Here is a 14,735-nt window from a genome sequence, read left to right on the forward strand (position 1 = left end):
CCCTTAGCTCCACTTGTTTAGGTAGTTTGTGAGGCCTGAAGGCCTGTATATTGAGCAGAAACTTTGAATTCCTTGCAATTTTTCTCTTCTAATTTTTGAGTTCTGATGATGCTGGCAAGTGGCTAACTTGGGATGTTTAACTGGTGCTGTCATTTGTGGGCGAGATGGAGACTTGATTTTGTTGCCCTCCAGCTTGTTCTTAATGCTGTGCTAACTAGAACCTGTAAGGACAAGGTGTTTACTGTGCTATATAGATTTAGTTTGCTTCTGAGTGTGTGTGAAGGGCCCTCCAAATGGAGGAGGTGACAAAAGAGAAGAACTAGGGCCCTCCAAATGGAGGAGGTGACAAAAGAGAAGAACTAGAGCACTCTTCCTCTTAGTTGCTGGGTCTCCTCCTATAGCTTTCTTCCCTCTTCTAGCTATCCCCATCTTGCTTCACTCTGGCTTGCCATAGTTCATGCTATTGGCTACTGGAAGTAGTATGGTAGTGGGCTCTTGATGAAATGGTAAGATAAGATGTAGATAGCTGGATCACAATAAAGCAAGATGCACAGCTTAACTGGAGGACGGTGTTTMGGCTGTGAGCTTCCACCGGCCTGGAAGGGCTATGGTCTCCCCATAGGTGACAGAGGTGGCCTCAGGAATGGATTCTTTTTCATAATTGAAAATACAATGTATGCTTTAGTAAAATACTGAAACTGAGGAGAATATCGGAGTAAAAGTGTTTGTTCTTGAAAAAGAATGAGTGCAGCTCTTTAACTGTGTATTGCACACTAACAGCAGCAATAGTGTAGATGTCAGAAAGTCTCCTCTTTCACTAAGAACTGCATGAATGGGCTTCTTCTACACTACCTAACACTGAATTCCTAAGGGAATGGATAGGCTGGAGTTTTAAAATCAAATTTTCATAGTGAGCAATGTAAATTGCAAACACATTTATAAGGAGTTGTATTGATCTACACTTGAAAGACTAACAATCAGGAAGGTATATGGGGAAGAAAAATACTGAGGAAGACCAAAAAGCAAATCCAGTCTGTCTGTTTTTAAAACACTAATCTCGTATTTGARTCTGCACTATTGCAATCTCACTGACCTGGATAGTGCATCCCTTGTCTTAGGAGTGATTCCTGAATCTGTCCTACAATGAAATCCACACAGATCGAGTGAATGCAGATGTATCCCTATAAAGCACACAAAGAAAAGTTAGTGGTCAGGTTTGCAGTAAACTGATGCCCTCTGCTGGATATGAGAAACTTTTAAAATGTAAACCTGAGGTATGAGTTTCAACCAAGACTCCTAAGAATGAAGTAGGCGGTTTAAACCAGTGGCTTTAATGTTGATTTTAGCAAGGTAAGATAAAGCTCTGTTTCTATCACTTAAAATGTGACAGATGTGCATCTAATCACCTAGTATCTATGTAGCTGTGCAACCATGGAAGTTTAGCATACGCTGATGTGCAGTTGCCTGTAGGTCCTTTGACAATATTTATATGCTCTATATAAAAAAAGCTAAAAAATATTAAAACAGGAAAAAAATGAATTTAGAGTTGCCTTAACTCAATTTTCTACGTTTGTTTCTTCTTTTTTCATCTCTTCCCCTTGAACACTTTTAGTCTGACTTCTGGATTTACACAATTCTGCTTTTTGTGTAGGTTTGTCTACTTCTTGCTATTTCTAATTTCTCTTGAGTCTCTTGGATGACCATTGAGTTTTCTCTTGTTAGTTTCTGAGCGGTTTGAACCAAATTGATTAAAAGAAACCTAAATTCATGCTGTATCTCAGAGTAATGTTATATTGTGTCCCTGCCACTTAGTTAGCTATGACAGAATCCATATGGGAAAGACCCACCACCATTGTAAGCTTCCYACCTGCCATGCATTCATATTTTCTTTAATGTTTATGCTGGATGCAACCATTACATAAGAAATTCCCCTTTTCTTGCAGAGTGCTAGATACCAGAGCTCTTTCATGTTCAGAAGTCTAGATTCAAATTATGCAAGAAACTTACGTCAGACAATTCAACTTGCGCTTGCTTGAATACTTAAGCTCACTCAAGTAGTATTTAGTTTTTCCAGTGCATGATTGCTGTTCAAAGTTAGCTGAAAGATGGACCATCTCATTTTTGCTGATCTCCTATACTTGGCTTTATTCAGAGACTGACTTAATGAACCTGAAAGTCAAGTAATCAACAACAAAAATCAGTGAAAACTGAAAACATGTCCAGAACTACCAAAGCATTGATTAAACCTTTAATAACATGCTATCTTTTGCAATGATTAATACAAAAGAGGATTATACCTACTCTGCTCAATGAAGTCACAATTTTTCAGAGGCAACTCTTCTGTTAGTTTGTTGGCATCATACGTTTCCCCTTTACAACCTTTCCTTGAGATAAATGCCTTTTAATAGCATAGATACTGAACGTGTCAATAAAATGCCTTCTCTGAATTAATTACCTGAATATACTGTACATACATATTGCTCTTTGAGCCTTTAGCAGAGAGGATCCCAGAGACTGTTTTATCATTGTTTGAAACCTTCAACTTCACTTAAAAAAAAAAAAAAAAAAAAAAAAAAAAAAAAAGGCACACCATATCTTAGATATGACTGTAAGGTTCTGATGCAAGCATCATTAAGTCAATAGGATGATTCCTGCTGATGTCAGAGGATATTAAATTTGACTCTGTACTTTAAATTTGTGAATTTTCTGTGGGAGAAAAACTAAAACAATATTTAACACTATCCAGATCACACATCTGGAGCCCCTGTTTAATAAACTCAATTGATTCAATAGATACTATTCCCCAAATTTTCATTGTCATTGATTTCCTTCTTTTGAATATGTAAAGTTTGAGACATTCATTTTTCCAATTTATATCAGCAGCAGAAATGTTAACACAGTGACTGGGGTATATCTGCAGTTGCTTTTCTTTTGGATATATGCAGACTTTAAAGTGATTATAGCAGGTTTGTTAACTTTAACTTTTATGGAAAATGATTCCCTTTGGCTATATTCAAAAGAGCAATGTTTAATAGGCTTGGTTGTAGAATAATCCAAAAAGACTGGGGATTATGTATGAACAATATGCAGTTACTTTTGGATAGCAATGAATAGTTTGTTTTTTATACTGAGGAGGTAAGATTGTATGGTGTTTAACTTTATATAAACATACAACTATGTTTCATAGCTGTAACATTTCAAACCTTGCAGGATGGTAAAACTTTACTTAAACGTCTAATCTTTTAATTGGAAAATAGAGGAGGGAAACATGGAAGCATATAAAAGCATATTATTCAACTTAATGATACACTATGACCTAGGTGTATAAAGGAAACACGCTCTGGTTGGTTAGAGTCTACCTGCTTTACAATGATTTATATTAACTTGAAAAGTCACCAGACATTATGAATTCCAAGCACCAAAAAGATGATTCTATAGTTATTTTGGTCACACTATGCATGTAAAGCTAAAGTTTGCTTTAATAGTAAAAGAAAACATAGTGTGAGAAAATAAATTTTATCTAATTTAGTTTATTTTAAACTCCCAAGAACCAAACTTAGCAGGTACCAAGAAAATTTAATTGTACATTYCCAATACTCTCAATATATAATAAAGATGGCTACACTGGATACCAATACATGGTAAATTGGCTACTTAACTTTTTTGGCAACTGTTGAAGATGTGCAGCAACCTTGCCTAACTGCTGCAAGTTTTGGCAGAACATGTACCTAAGATGATGCATGTAGATGAACTAAAATCTATCGTTCTGACTATTGTTCGGGGTATAAGTAAATAGTGTCATAATTCAGTTTGTCTATGTTACATTGCTTTCTGTGCAAATTGCTCCAGAAAGATGTATAATTTGGTTAATCATTACCATTATTAATCTTTCAGCAGTCTAGAAGCTTTCGATTAGATGTCTGCTCTGGCTGGGGTGCTTAACAAGCAAGAATGGCTCAGGTAAGAACCTGAGCAATGTATTATGGTTTTGAGATCAGTCCTGTTTTGATCTGGTGATTGGACTGGATGATCTCCAGAGGCACTTTCCAACTGATCAGTCTACCTGAGTTTTGGTGACAGTAATTGGGAGTTTCATGAATCACATATGTAGATTTAGTCCACCTGGGGCTGTTGGGGGAATGGAGTTCACATTGACTTGTACTGGCAAGTATGTAGTATCATCTTGATAGGATGACTTTTTGCCATAATGTAAAGGAGAAATGAGAATTTAACAATTCCACTTGAAGGCTGCATGCAAATGAGACTAAGATCTTTACTATAATCCTATTTAGATATGCATATTCTGCATCTGTGGGTTTTTCATTACCAGCTGTTTTCCTGACATCTTGCCTTTGCATAATGGTACCCTGAAAAACATGTGATCATCTTGCTCTATTTACTTTAAGATTCCCAGTGCCATCCTATATACATTGTAACAACTGAGCTTCCATTTTCAAAAAAGGATATGCTATAGAATTAGTTTGCTTAATGAGATCCTATTTTTACTAGCCAACAGAGAGGCTATGTGGCTTTCCTGTCAGTTTTCCCAGGGAAGGATTATTTTCCTAAATTTTAGCTTTTCATTCTGTATCAACCATTCACCTCCCATTCTCTCAACTAACAGGTGGTTTGAGTATACTAGCAAAGATGATATTGATTAGATTGTTGCAAAATAAGTGAAGCGAGAAGGAAAAGTGAACTTGGCAATACTTAACTGCAGTCACTAYTGCAAGCTGGAGAAGATAAGGGGCATTGGACAGCAATAATCTTGTAGTTTTCCTGGTTTGTTTTTCCCCCATTCTTGCTACGTTTCTTGCACTTACAGGCACAATCCTGACAGTCCTACTGCTGTACAAGGTACGAAGGATGTGCTTTCCTTTTCTCCAGTTTTAGCATGTGTAGATTAGGCTTTTAGTTCTAGACCTTCAGTCCTCAAAATTTTCAAGGTCTASAGGAAAAGACCTGCGATAAAGACATCGGACCTCACTTGAGTAAACTGAGCGAATTGTTTGGATTCATGTGCCCATTCCAACCTAATGTAAACCACCCACTTAAAAGATAAAGTTCTTCATTTCTGCTTGTTTGTTCTTTGCACTGGGATGAAATGAAAGGACTTCATATCTACTATAACTAGACTTCTAATAGGTGAAGAAATTATGATATACAAGTCTTTCGTTAATAGTATTTCTTAGGTTAAGAGAATAAAATAGGTCAATTGAAGTCCTACATAGCTAACAGATCCAAACAACCACCATCACCAAAAAGTCCTATTACACAGAAATAAACTAGGCCTTATGAAGCTTCTACAGCAACCAATAGTACCCAGTATTTAGAACAGATTTTCAGTCAAAYAGTAGCCCTGTGCATTTTATTTGAGAACATCTTGAGTGATTTATTTGGAAAAGCCATCATTACTAATGATTTTTTTAAATTGAAAGACTGAATACATTCTTTTYTTTTGATATTCATTGGAGATAGAGTAGTACAATTCTAATACTATGCTCTAGAAAATATAAGCTACTTGCATTTCACTTTGAAACATTTAAATGTGTACTGAATCCAAAGTCTAACTCTAGGCCTTGGTGGTAAGTTATATTATATTCAACAAAGCCTGTTATGCTTATTAACAGTGAGTATTGCTGACTCTGGATTAGACCAGCTTTTTCCTCTTCACTCTAATGTAGATAGATGCAGGTGTATATTTCTTCATCTAATTCAAAAAGTTGCTTAAGAGCTGGAACAGTCTCAAAACACACCAGCTACTAACTACCGTGTCAAAATAAACACACTCTGTAGTCAATATAATGCAATGTATTAAATAATTTGTATGTAAAGAAAGCCATGGATAACAAATTTAATGCTTCTAGCTAATAGGACAGCTCTTACTAACTTGTGATGTTGCTATATGAAAGTGTACACAGCATGCTGTGCAGAAACAAGCAAAAAAACCATAAGTCCTGTGATAAATGTGTCTAGAATCCAGAGCTAATGAGAGAGGCGCACACATTGGAAGAACTGCCATTGCTCTGAACAAAGCCAGTCACGCTACATTTCTGTTGGATCTTTTTGGAAAATAAAGAGATTAAGTTGATGCTTGCACTTCCCTAAGACCAGCAGATGTCAGTACAACTCAAAACATAACTGAATTTTACAAATGCAACCTCCTTCACATCACCAGAAAAAGAAAATAGTCTAAATAGCAAGATTGTCAACTGAAAGCTTTCAGAAGGTGATAGTTAACAGCATTCTTGAATAAATGTAATCCAAGATTATATGTAGATCTTGTGCCTCTGTCACATCCAAAACAACATTAAATGCTATTCTATGCATTGTTACTAGTACTTCAATTATGAAAGTATCTTTTCTTTGAATTTTGCTATATCATAAAATCTTAGTTTTTCTGAGGATGAATATTATATCAACTAAAATAATCTCAACTGTTTTTTGCACCAATCTTGATAGCCTTAGCTTGGGAACAGACACCTGAATTCTCTTCAGCTTCACAGAAACCCTTACCTTAAAAACAAGCAAAAAAACCCAACACAGGACTACTGAAGTTTCAGTTCAATTACCGACCAACTCCAGATATATCAAAATTATTTCAATTGTGTTATGCAGAATCCAGCTAAACACACTACCATAATGAAATACTTGGAATTATTTCTTAATGCCTTGACAATTCAGTAACACTTTAATGGTGAGGCTTGAATTCCTGTGGATAACTTGATCATAAATCTCAATAAATTGGACAGGATCTGAACTACCTCTGAATCTAGTAAGTAATGTAGATTAGATTTATCAGATGTAGCTGACATACTGTATAGAAGATACAGCACTCAATATTAATACTGGAGAAAACTTTATTATACTGTATGTAATTTCACTGAGAATTTACAATAGAGAAGTTTCACATAAAGAAAACAATCAAAACCATGAGATCCTTGAAATAGAGAAGGATAAATGAGGGAGGCACAGAGATAGTATGCTCTACAAAAGTGTATGAAATGGGGTTGCTTGCTAAGAATGTCACATAAGAATTTAGCACCTTATACTCCAATATAAGGCAAGACTGTTCAACGAGAACTTTCTCATATGACTAGCAAGACTGACAAGACGGAATGAGGTGTGATGAGATTAGTATGATAATGTTTTCATAATCATATTGAAAATGAATATGAAAGACAGCATCGCTCATACAGAGCATGATAAATTCCAATGGCTTTAATTAAGCTTAAAGTGATGAATGTGCTGTGTTTTATCAAAGCATGGAATATATGATCAGGGTAAATAATACATATATGCACTAACCCACATGCTTATTGCGAATGATTTCTCCTCCTTCTATCTCAATTTGCTCATATAGCCACTTGCGGTCACAGCGACACTCAGCTCCGCACTTGTTGGAGCCACACTTGGGGCAAGCATAGAAACATCCCAGGCAATCTTCATCAAGACAATCACAGAGGTCCATTCCACTGTAAAGGAGCAATCCCTGGCTATCATAGACTTTACTCTTTGCTGGTATAACTTGCCTGCATAATGAAAAAATAAGTTATTTCCATTTAAAAAAATCCATCTATTTTGATATCAAATTGTTAATAATCATAGACAGAAGTTTGCTATTTTCAGGTGTTAATTTTAACACTATTTATCTAAAAGATATACGTATGTTACTATATGCAACAACTATTCCCTCTCCTAAATCAGTGCTTTTGAACTCACTTCAAGAATGGGAAGGTTTTAGTTTCTTCAATAGTACAATCATATATTCAACMATTTTTGAATAATATTCTTATTAGTTACGATGTACACTTAACTCTACATTACCTTTCAGATGATGTGAGAATCTGCCTTTATTTACTTTCATCTCTTGTAACATGTATAGTTGCAATTCAAAGGAGGTTATGTAGAATCATTCAGGGTATACATGATAATTAAAAAATACTCTTTATGCTTTACTCATTACTCATCTGTTACAGCTCTGCTAAACTACAGAATCATGGGAAAATTCTGGTTAGAAGGAACCTCTGGAAGTAGTCTTGTCTGACTCTGTTTAAAATGAGACACCTTGGATTAGGTTGTTGGGAGCCTTTTCAAGTTCTGAATAGCTCTAAGGTCAGATGTTTCACAACATCTTTGATCTAGTGTTTAACTATGTGCATTCTCAAAAAAAGTTTTCCTGACATCACCTTACAATTTCTCTGGTTGCAACTTCTGTCCAAATTGACTAGAAGAAAGAAATGGAAGAGGAAGGGATAAATAGTTTTGTGAGCAGCTCCAGCAGTATTGTCTGGTTTCTGTCTTGTAAGGTTAAACTTCAGGTGGAGAGTGGGAGAAAGGAACTAATACTACCTTTCTTGCATGACTTTACATAAATTGTAGGATAAGTTACAGCCGATATTTCTATCCCTCTCAAATTTGGATAACACCGAGTTAGTCCAAAACGTAATTGGAAAATGACACAAAAATCGGCTGCATAAACCCTTTCTCTGTGTTGGATGTCTGACTTTGAAATCAGCCACAGGAGAAGCTTCAACTTGTCATCCAGCACTGTCCAGTATGGTAGACAACAGTTCACTAACCTTCTTTTAAAGAAGATAAAGTTCCCTTTAACTTACATGATTTTGCTCCTGAGTTTACTGAAAGATGATAGCTCCCATCAATATTAAGTTTTCTCTACGTTGGTCTTACCTTATTCAAGTTTAATTATTATTAGACTTTTAGTTTACATATAAATTGATATCTTTATCTATCTACTGGTGTGTAGCATTGCCACATCTTACCAAATACTTGTACTTATTTTAATTGATTGAAATATGGACTGTATTTTGTTTTACTTTGTTTTGTTTACCCCAATAATGCAAGTGAGTTGTAACAGCAGTTTAGTTAAACCATTGCTGTCTTTCAAAAAAATCAAAACAAAACCATACAAGCATCTTCCATACAGAAAATGTTAGTCTTTCAAGGATACTGACTATCAAGGCTACTGTATCCTGAAGTGAAAGATAAGATAGTAACAAATACTGGAAGCAGCTCACCTGTCTGAATTAAATGATGTACTTTTTGTTTGCAACCTTCTTTTTTCCCTTTTACTGGTCTCAGGAGTGAACTCAGTCTGTCGTCCTGGATTAGCAAACTGCAGAGACTTCAAAGCCTTAGCTGTGCGCCCCTGAACAGAAACAGAAAATCTTATTTGAATATCAACATCAATCTCCATCATAAAATGGCCAGGGTTTTGGAAAAACTTAGGTAAGCTCAACTCTGCACTGAATTTCCTACAAGGAAGGATTTAAATCTTAAAAACCAACAGTACAAACTGCAGTAGCAGTAGTAATGAATTCATCTTTCAAGTTTCTGTTTCACACACTATCAGTCTCCAAATCATGCTAACATGTCATCTAAAAATTCATGTTTCTGCTTCTGGGCTGAAAGGGTAGCTGCTTCTAGATTGCAGTTGTATTTTGCTTCAGGGCATTTATGTACGAGCTTTTGTTAATTTGATTGCTCACACTTCTGTTCATTATCTGCATACATCTTGAACAAAGCTCCCTACAATGTACAAACTGTATTCCAAACTCAGCACTTAAAAGAATCCTCCTCCCACACCAGTTCATTACTGCCCCTGAACAAAGGCCATGGCCTTTACAGCTCAGACACCACAACAGAGTACATTTAATTCACCTTAGTGCAGGTTTACTTGGTAATGAACTGCTAGAGACAGTGTATTTTTAAACCAAAGAGACTAAGACAGCGGTGTATCTCTGCACCCTTAGAATCAATCTTTGCAGTGTTCAGTTTTAAGCACACAAGCTTGTCTTTTGCTACGCCTGAAAAACAGGTTTAAATAAATACTAAGTAGCTGTCTGGTATTTACATAAACTTGGAGTAAATCACCCTATCACAATTACTTGAATTAAAAAATCCTCTCCCTTAATTAAATATTATGATCTTTTTAAGATAAAAAGTTGAGTGCCTTTTCAAAGTACATGCACACATTCAGCTGAACAGGTTTTTAAATAAAGGTTTAAATACAGTAATCATTTAAACAGAAACATTTAAAAGGTTATACTCTTCCACATTTCTATTAAAAATGTTCATTTCTTTATGTAGAATTTAAATGGTTCCAATTCTAACAGCTTATAGAACTTAGAGGAGTGAAAAACAGATCCATATACATACATCTGAATCAAGTTTTCTTCTTTGGCGATCTTCAGATTCAACATCCACACTTCCATTTATTATCTGCATACATTTAGGACAGAGCTTCCAGCCAGGTACAAACTGTCTTCCAAACTTGGCACTTAGAAAAGTTGCATCATCTAAATCAATTGCACGTAAGTTTTTCTTTGATAGTTTTCTATGTATATTAAAGGGATCACAGCATGATTTTTGCAAGTCTTCAAATCTTTCAATGTAAATTTTTGCATGATGGAAGCAGATTGTATTGTTCTCTGAAAGGGTCATTCCAGTCCTAAGCTGAAGTAACAGTAGGTCAGATGAAGATATATCTTGCTTAGTCTTGAAACCAGTGTGACGGGTATAGTAGGTCTTATGACATTCATTGGTAGCTTGAAGCTGAATTCCAACTGAACAAGGATCCATTTTACTTGATCAAAACAACTTATTTCACTTATTTTGTATACAATGAATTCTATGTAGTTCTTTAGTGGCTTCTATGAAGATGACCCTAGAGAAAGCATTAATATAAATCAGATTTGTACTGCAAGCTTGACAGATTAAGTAGTTTTAAAAATAGTTTAAAGAAATTATAATACACTATAGCCTCTTAGTCTTGTTATAACTAAAAATAAATCAAATTTAATTCTAGAATTAAACTATGCATCTTATATTCCTTTCAGAGGATATGCTTTAAGCTATAATATATACCAATGAAAAATGTTCATGCCAGTAGTAGTATTACCTTCTCAAAGGCAATTTGGAAACAAGGTATGAGTTGGATGTATTGTTTGGAGAGCAGCCTGCTCGGGTCATCAACTTAAAGAAAGACCCCACTCTTGGCATGTGAGTGAGGCAAATCACCATCCCAGGTGGTCAAGGAAGATAGTAGAGAGAGCCTACAGYAGGGGGCTATGGCTAGCTGAACAACTCATCCATCCTGTTTCCAAGTACTTTCTAGGAAAGGAAGTGGTAAGTTAGGCTTCACAGGTTGTCCGATGGTACTAATTTACAGCTGTTTCCCATTTGCTCTCCCCCCTGTTCTTTCTGTGAGCAAAGAATACACAGAATCAACCTGATTCTTTTCAAGCCTGCAGTATACACAAAGATTAGTAGTTCTAGACATGTGTAGATGTTCTGGTCATATGGCCACAGGCATGCAGCTATCTCCAACAGATTGCTATATCTGCCTGATGTAAATGCCGGGCAGTCATTTAAACATTAATACAATTACCAAAGAGTGGTCTTACACTCGTGCCAAAGCTTGCTGCAAATCTAATGATGGCCCTAAAACATCCGACCTGAGCCAATCTTTGCTACTTTTTATGACAACATAAAGAAATTTCTAACAAGAGAAATGAGAAAGTTTATTTGCTTTCCAAAACACCCAAGAACCCTAACCTAAATGAACACAATCTAACTGAGATCTTATAAGGTTCACCTACAACCTATTCTGCTAAGATAAAATCAGACAAATTAAAATACATAGCCAGTTGTGCTAWCTACTGGACAGGGTAATGCAGCTTTTTGATCAATACAAATATCATTCAGTAGGATAATGGAAAGAGATTCTGGAATGCTATTTTCAATAAAATAAAGCAAATAGCACTATACAATCTAATGACATGAGATTGAAATGTGCAGATTTATCCTACACACAAACATGAATACAGCAGCTTTAGTGAAAAAGCTTAACACAGAATAACGAGAAGTTAATAGGCCTTTAAAATACTGAGGAAAGTTTTGCAGCAGAAATCCCCTTGATTGTAATGCTTTAGTTTTCCTGAAATAAATGCATATATTTGAAGCAATTACATAACACATTTCCCTATATTAAATTGTATGTACAGTAGTTAAAAGGTCTTGCATAGAACACAGTATTGTCTAGTGATATAATTGCTCAAAGCATAAGCGATGCATTAGGTTATACTCAGAGTGGTAACCGTGTTTTAAGGTCTAAAATTACATTTGATTCAAGACAGTACTGAATATAACTGAAGAAATATTTCTAAACAACTTGTCTTAACTTATTGTTAAGAATGCTCTAGCTTTCAGATTTAAAAGCAGAGCTCAAAGAGGCACTAAGAGTGCTAGATATGAAGGGCACAATTACAAGTTGTACAATTACAACACAATTACAATTATAATTACAAGCTGTAATTAAAGGGAGTGGTATTTCATTTTGAAAATAAAGTAAATATTGTTCTGGCTTCTGCAAATTATCTGGAAATTGAAAAACTGGTATTCTAACATTCAAGGTAAAAACCCAAATCCTGTATTTCAAGGACTACAACTAATTTAATCCTAAATTACTAGGTTATCACAACTCTTAAGTAAAAAATCTGTTTTAAGTCGGTTAAAGATCTTTCTTGTGCCCTGCATAGTTCTTCTGATCTGCATGAATAACAAAGATTACAAAAAATTGCAGTAGAAGGGCTAAAATATAGATGTCATTGGAGTTTTAAATATACCTGATTCACATAAAAGCATATGAACTTTATCATTAAATGTCTATTTAAATAGAGGAGTATGCCTCACTGGATTCTGTAATTTTCTAAAATTTATTTTCTAATTCTAAAACGTCACATTGTGGAACAATTCACAACAAAAATGGTTGTTTCTTCAATTTTTAACTCAAATCYAAAATTCTTCTATATTAGTGTGCCTTTTTTATGAATGGAAATTTTTTTCTATTGTGCGTCCAAAGTAAACTAGTCTGTCTTTCAAAGTAAGATAACTGAAATTCTCTAAGATCAAAGCATGATATGCCTGAGTTTACATTTTGTTTTCACCAACAAATGATTTTAAAAAGTTCTTCAGAAAGAGCATGAGAACAGCATCAATGGACATTAATGCTCTTGAGTGTTCTGTTATGTTATGTGGAAAATGCCAGGTTTGATGTTCCTCATGTCCAAAGGTTTATGATACAAAAAGGTTTGTCTGTAACAATTAAGGACAATTATATATTGCACTTTCAATTCTGACAGCACACTAAATTCTTTAAATAAGTTACTTTAAATACCTAATACTTTTTTTTTTAAGAATAAGGATAATCTTGCTTTTCATAAATTGATTTTCAAATAAAACCTGGGTAAGTAGAATACACAAACTTTTTCATTCAACATTACTAGATACATTTAAACTTAAAACCATTGTTGGTTAACATCGAGTAACTTGATTCAAGTAAGTCACTAAACTTACTTCAGAGGATAAAACAAGCAAATGTATATTTCTGATTCCTGATCCGGCACATGAAGGGGGGAAAAGTATATTAGATGAATATAAAAGTGATCGTTTAGAATTTCCAAACTTGCAGATGCATTAGAAGTCTGAATTCTTGGAAGACATTCTAGTTAAAAATTGATAATTATTTTCTATTTTATAGAGGACCTAAGTTATTAAATTGCTATTCCTGGCAAGCATCTGTTTTGACAGATCACTGCAATACCTCAAATACAGATGTATGAAACTCTGAGAAAGCACGTCTCAACTGAATCAAGTTATGCAGTTACRCATTTTGCTCACTTGATTTGTAAGAATCCTTGGCAGAAGCCAAGCCCAGATACATTCTCTCCCCCCCCCCACCGTGTATTCAGGAGAATACACAGCTTTTTACCTCTGAACTCTTTTTAGTGGAAATAGGAGAGCTTTAAGAACCAATTTCTCTAACAAAGACTTACACCTGTGAAAACTGGAATTAGTGTTTATCACACAGAACACAACAAACTAAAGCAGAGGAAAGCAATGAAGATCAGCACTGCGAAGCACTTGTGCTGGTTCAGCAAGGGTTTCCTAGCCTATAACTGTAGGTGGAAACAAAGGCGGTAAAAATACAGTCTAGACTAGCAGCACTGGGTTATAAAAAGCTGAAGGTAAAGAACAGTCTATGGACCCATGTCTAAATACATTGCACTTGCTGGCAGCAGCAACATGTGCGACAGACTCGCATCCAAACAGGCACAACAACCAGCCAGCTCTGTGTGCCGAGAGCTGCTCGTAACTCCAGAGGAAAGCTCGCGAAGGCGGCGAATCGCTTCGCTAGGCCAGCCGCGCAGAGCAGCGGGCCGAGGCGAGCCCCGGCGGAGCCGGCCAGCGAGGCGGGCCGGGGGCAGGCCGAGCCGGCGCCCGGTGGGGGCCCCGGCCAGGCCAGGCGCCGGCGCGGCCCGGCAGCCCCTCCCCCGCCGCCAACGGCCGCCGGGCGCGCTCCTGGGGCCTCCCCCATCTCCCGCCGGCACCTTGCGGGGACTTTTCTCCGCCCGTGTCCCAGGACCCCGGCGCCCGACTTCCGCGCTTCCCCAGCCGTGCTGGCGCTGCTCGTAACGGCCATGAAGCACCCCCTCCCTCCCGCCTTCCTTCCTGACCTCCAGCTCACCATAGAGTAGCAGCCTGGAGGGGCACTTCCCGTCGGGAAGGGAGGGGGGAACAACAGCGCTCGTCGCTGAGGCGGGGGGGGAGTCACGTGACCAAAAGCTGCGGCGGCTGGGCGGGCTGCGCATGCGCTGCCCGCTCCCGGCGGGCAGGTGCGAACAACAGCGCTCGTCGCTGAGGCGGGGGGGGAG

General features: G+C 36.8%; 1 protein-coding gene and 1 long non-coding RNA gene across 8 annotated transcripts in view; both read right to left on the reverse strand.

Annotated features, from left to right (window-relative positions):
• Nucleotides 1–2,164, reverse strand: part of LOC146598116 (uncharacterized) — a 42,491-nt gene extending 40,327 nt beyond the window's left edge. The window contains exon 1 of one of the 2 annotated variants that reach the window (XR_014895325.1): nt 2,008–2,164. This is a non-coding gene — a long non-coding RNA (uncharacterized LOC146598116). Of the gene's footprint in view, nt 1–1,093; nt 1,176–2,007 lie in introns of those variants that run through there. The other variant, XR_014895326.1, reaches the window with a different exon arrangement.
• A 4,682-nt stretch (nt 2,165–6,846) lies between these two features.
• On the reverse strand, nt 6,847–14,604 carry ARL14EP (ARF like GTPase 14 effector protein). Of its 6 annotated transcripts, none has more exons than XM_085300877.1 (5): nt 14,412–14,526; nt 10,922–11,133; nt 10,180–10,687; nt 9,039–9,169; nt 6,847–7,532 (listed from the first exon to the last, which is right to left on the reverse strand). In XM_085300877.1, exons 3-5 carry the CDS (start codon nt 10,600–10,602, stop codon nt 7,304–7,306), a joined length of 783 nt encoding a protein of 260 aa, XP_085157003.1. In that variant the 5' UTR covers nt 10,603–10,687; nt 10,922–11,133; nt 14,412–14,526; the 3' UTR covers nt 6,847–7,303. The 6 variants fall into 6 exon arrangements, with proteins under 6 accessions (XP_085157003.1, XP_085157004.1, XP_085157005.1 ...); XM_085300878.1 differs by lacking the exon at nt 10,922–11,133 and adding an exon at nt 13,378–13,415; XM_085300879.1 differs by lacking the exons at nt 10,922–11,133; nt 14,412–14,526 and adding an exon at nt 14,549–14,604.
• Nucleotides 14,605–14,735: the final 131 nt, after the last annotated feature.

This window comes from Rhea americana, unplaced genomic scaffold, assembly GCF_003343005.1.
Source record: "Rhea americana isolate MKP2758 unplaced genomic scaffold, rheAme1 scaffold_17, whole genome shotgun sequence".
Taxonomy (NCBI): Eukaryota; Metazoa; Chordata; class Aves; order Rheiformes; family Rheidae; genus Rhea; species Rhea americana.

Bases quoted from the DNA above. Each gene is read 5' to 3' on its own strand.
- ARL14EP (XM_085300879.1), bottom strand. From the start codon at position 10,602: ATGGATCCTTGTTCAGTTGGAATTCAGCTTCAAGCTACCAATGAATGT. The intron at 9,170-10,179 runs GTATGTATATGG...GTTTCTGTTCAG, and splicing joins GAAGAAAACTTGATTCAGAT to GGGCGCACAGCTAAGGCTTT. The intron at 7,533-9,038 runs GTGAGCTGCTTC...TTCATTATGCAG, and splicing joins ACATCATTTAATTCAGACAG to GCAAGTTATACCAGCAAAGA.